Source organism: Malania oleifera, chromosome 2 (genome assembly GCF_029873635.1).
Source record: "Malania oleifera isolate guangnan ecotype guangnan chromosome 2, ASM2987363v1, whole genome shotgun sequence".
Taxonomy (NCBI): domain Eukaryota; kingdom Viridiplantae; phylum Streptophyta; class Magnoliopsida; order Santalales; family Ximeniaceae; genus Malania; species Malania oleifera.
This window is the reverse complement of record NC_080418.1, coordinates 142,476,953-142,479,185: the sequence shown is the minus strand read 5'-3', so window position 1 is coordinate 142,479,185 and position 2,233 is coordinate 142,476,953. Positions and strand designations below refer to the sequence as shown.

The following is a 2,233-nucleotide window of genomic DNA, read 5'->3' as shown; positions in this document are numbered from 1 at the left end:
CATCATAGGCTCTATTGTAGCAGGCACTGGGGTCGCGCTTACATGCGATCATTTACTTGCTGAGAAGAAGATATTAGGAGGTAGGTTCACAAACGTTTAGAGGATCCTTAAATTTGTGACTCTTAATTTTGTGCAGTCCAAAGATATTTTGATTTCATGTCTGGGAACTACCCCAAGAACAGTTTTGAGTAAGGAGTGGTGCCAATAAACCCATTTTATTATTAATTTATAATAAAATATAAAATAATATTTTGTTTGGGTTGGAGGCTGCCGTAATCTGGCATGATGGACTTGTGAGATTTAAACAAATCTCGCAGGATGGTCCTGCTAGATTTGTCAATCCTCCATTCTTTCTTTTATTTTCCTATCTTCACGCTGCCCACCCACTCTCTGTTCAACATCACCTCTGCCGGCGACTTCTACTTCACCAGCGGAGTTCTCGGCCATTGCTCCAAGTCTCAGAAGCTCCAAACGGTAAGTTTAATACTCTGCCCCATTCGTATAATATTGACCAATATAATGGGTTAATTAATCACTGATGGATCAAAACCCCACCGACCAAGAACTCCAGGAGATGATCACCGAGGTCGATGCCGACAGCAATGGCACCATTGAGTTTACGGAGTTCTTGAGCCTCATGGCCAGAAAAATGAAGGTCTCCCACAACCACAATTTCTCTGAATAGAAAAAATGTTTGCATTTCCATGGAAAGATCAGTCATGGGAGTTCTGGGTTAAGATTAATTTCACTAATTAATGCTAACTTCAATTTGTCTTTCCAATTTGATTCAGGAAACCGATGCAGAGGAGGAACTCAGAGGAGCTTTCAAAGTATTCGACAAGGATCAAAACAGGTATATATCGGCCAATGTGGTGAATTTCTCTCATTCTTTTTTCAAACAATATTTAAAAAATCAAATAGATTGTATAAACATATGAAGATTAATTTTGGTGTTTTGTCTGCAATTCGTGCAGTTGTGGCAAGTGATGATCAATCTATGGGAGAAGCTAACAGATGAAGAGGTGGAGCAGATGATAAACGATGCAGACCTGGATGGAGATGGGCAGGTTAACTATGATGAAATTGTGAAGATGATGATGATGACTGAGCCAGAAATAGAGAGGGGAGGAGAAGCGGTTGTATTTGCCAAGCAAATCTCGCAAGAACATCCTACGAGATTTGGTTGTTACGTGTCAGGACTTGAATTTTCCAGATCCAGATTTTAACAAATCTCATAAAACGGGAAAATTTTTCCCAAGCAAAGTATTATTTTATATTTTATTATAAAATAACAATAAAATGGGAAAAAACTTGTGAAGAAACAGACAAGAAGTTCCAGGCATGGCCTCGTATTGCTGGTCCTCTTGTTACGATGAACCCTATCAGTTGTCAGAATTTCATCGTCAGGGCCCATTCTGAATCCTAATGGTACATGGTTAGGCCTGGCAAAACGGGTCATGACCCGTCGGGTCGCCCAGACCCGCTCGTTTAAAACGGGTTCGGGTTTAAATAAGTTAACCCGTTTAATAATTGGGCGAGTCACAGGTCAACTCGTTTATAAACGGGTTCTCCAGGTTTGGGCGGGTCATTCGATGGGTGACTCGTTATTTTGGATCCTTAATGCTAATGCATAATGCTTCAGCTTCACAGTCACACACACCACACACGCCTTCAGGCTTCAGCAACTCTCAGACTCTTAGTCAACACAAAAAAACCCTAACTCCCTAAGGGCCCTAACTCGCGTCGCGGCTCTCAAGCTCTCAGCCTCTCCTCATCTCTGATCTCTCAGCTCTAACTCTCTCAAATCTCAATCCTCTCCTCTCCTGACTCCTGACTCCTGACTCTCCTCTGGTGCGTTGTTACGTGTCAGACCTATCCTCTCCTAAGTCTCCTCTCCTTTCCTCTGGTGCGCTGCTATGTGCCGGACCTGCCGCTGCTGTGAGCCTGCGAACGATCCACTCCACACCTTGAACAATTTGAGTCGCCGTCTCCTCCAGGCTCCACAGACCACAGCCATAATTATCAGTCATCCCCAGCTCCACAGACCACTTGACTCCAGAGGTGAGTTGCAGAGGTGAGTTGTGATTTTTTTTTTTTTAGGTTCTCTGTTACTGTTACTGCCTTACTGGCTTGTTGGGTTTCATGGATGATGGATTCATGATGAATAAATAGTATATAAATAAATAGTAGATAAATAAAATAAATTAAGAAAACAAGAAGGATCCCTACCATG

At 42.3% G+C, this 2,233-nt stretch overlaps 1 protein-coding gene across 1 annotated transcript; it reads left to right on the top strand.

Annotated features, from left to right (window-relative positions):
* The first annotated feature begins 538 nt into the window (after nt 1-538).
* LOC131148424 (calmodulin-2/4-like) lies at nt 539-1,226 on the top strand. Its single transcript, XM_058098126.1, has 3 exons — nt 539-655; nt 792-872; nt 975-1,226. Exons 1-3 carry the CDS (start codon nt 539-541, stop codon nt 1,224-1,226), a joined length of 450 nt encoding a protein of 149 aa, XP_057954109.1.
* The last annotated feature ends 1,007 nt before the right edge of the window (nt 1,227-2,233 follow it).

What these genes read in the sequence shown, in the direction of transcription:
- LOC131148424 (XM_058098126.1), top strand. Translation starts at nt 539, where the DNA reads ATGGATCAAAACCCCACCGACCAAGAACTCCAGGAGATGATCACCGAG. An exon ending in TCATGGCCAGAAAAATGAAG is followed by an intron (nt 656 to 791) that starts GTCTCCCACAAC and finishes AATTTGATTCAG; the next exon opens with GAAACCGATGCAGAGGAGGA. An exon ending in GGTATATATCGGCCAATGTG is followed by an intron (nt 873 to 974) that starts GTGAATTTCTCT and finishes CAATTCGTGCAG; the next exon opens with TTGTGGCAAGTGATGATCAA.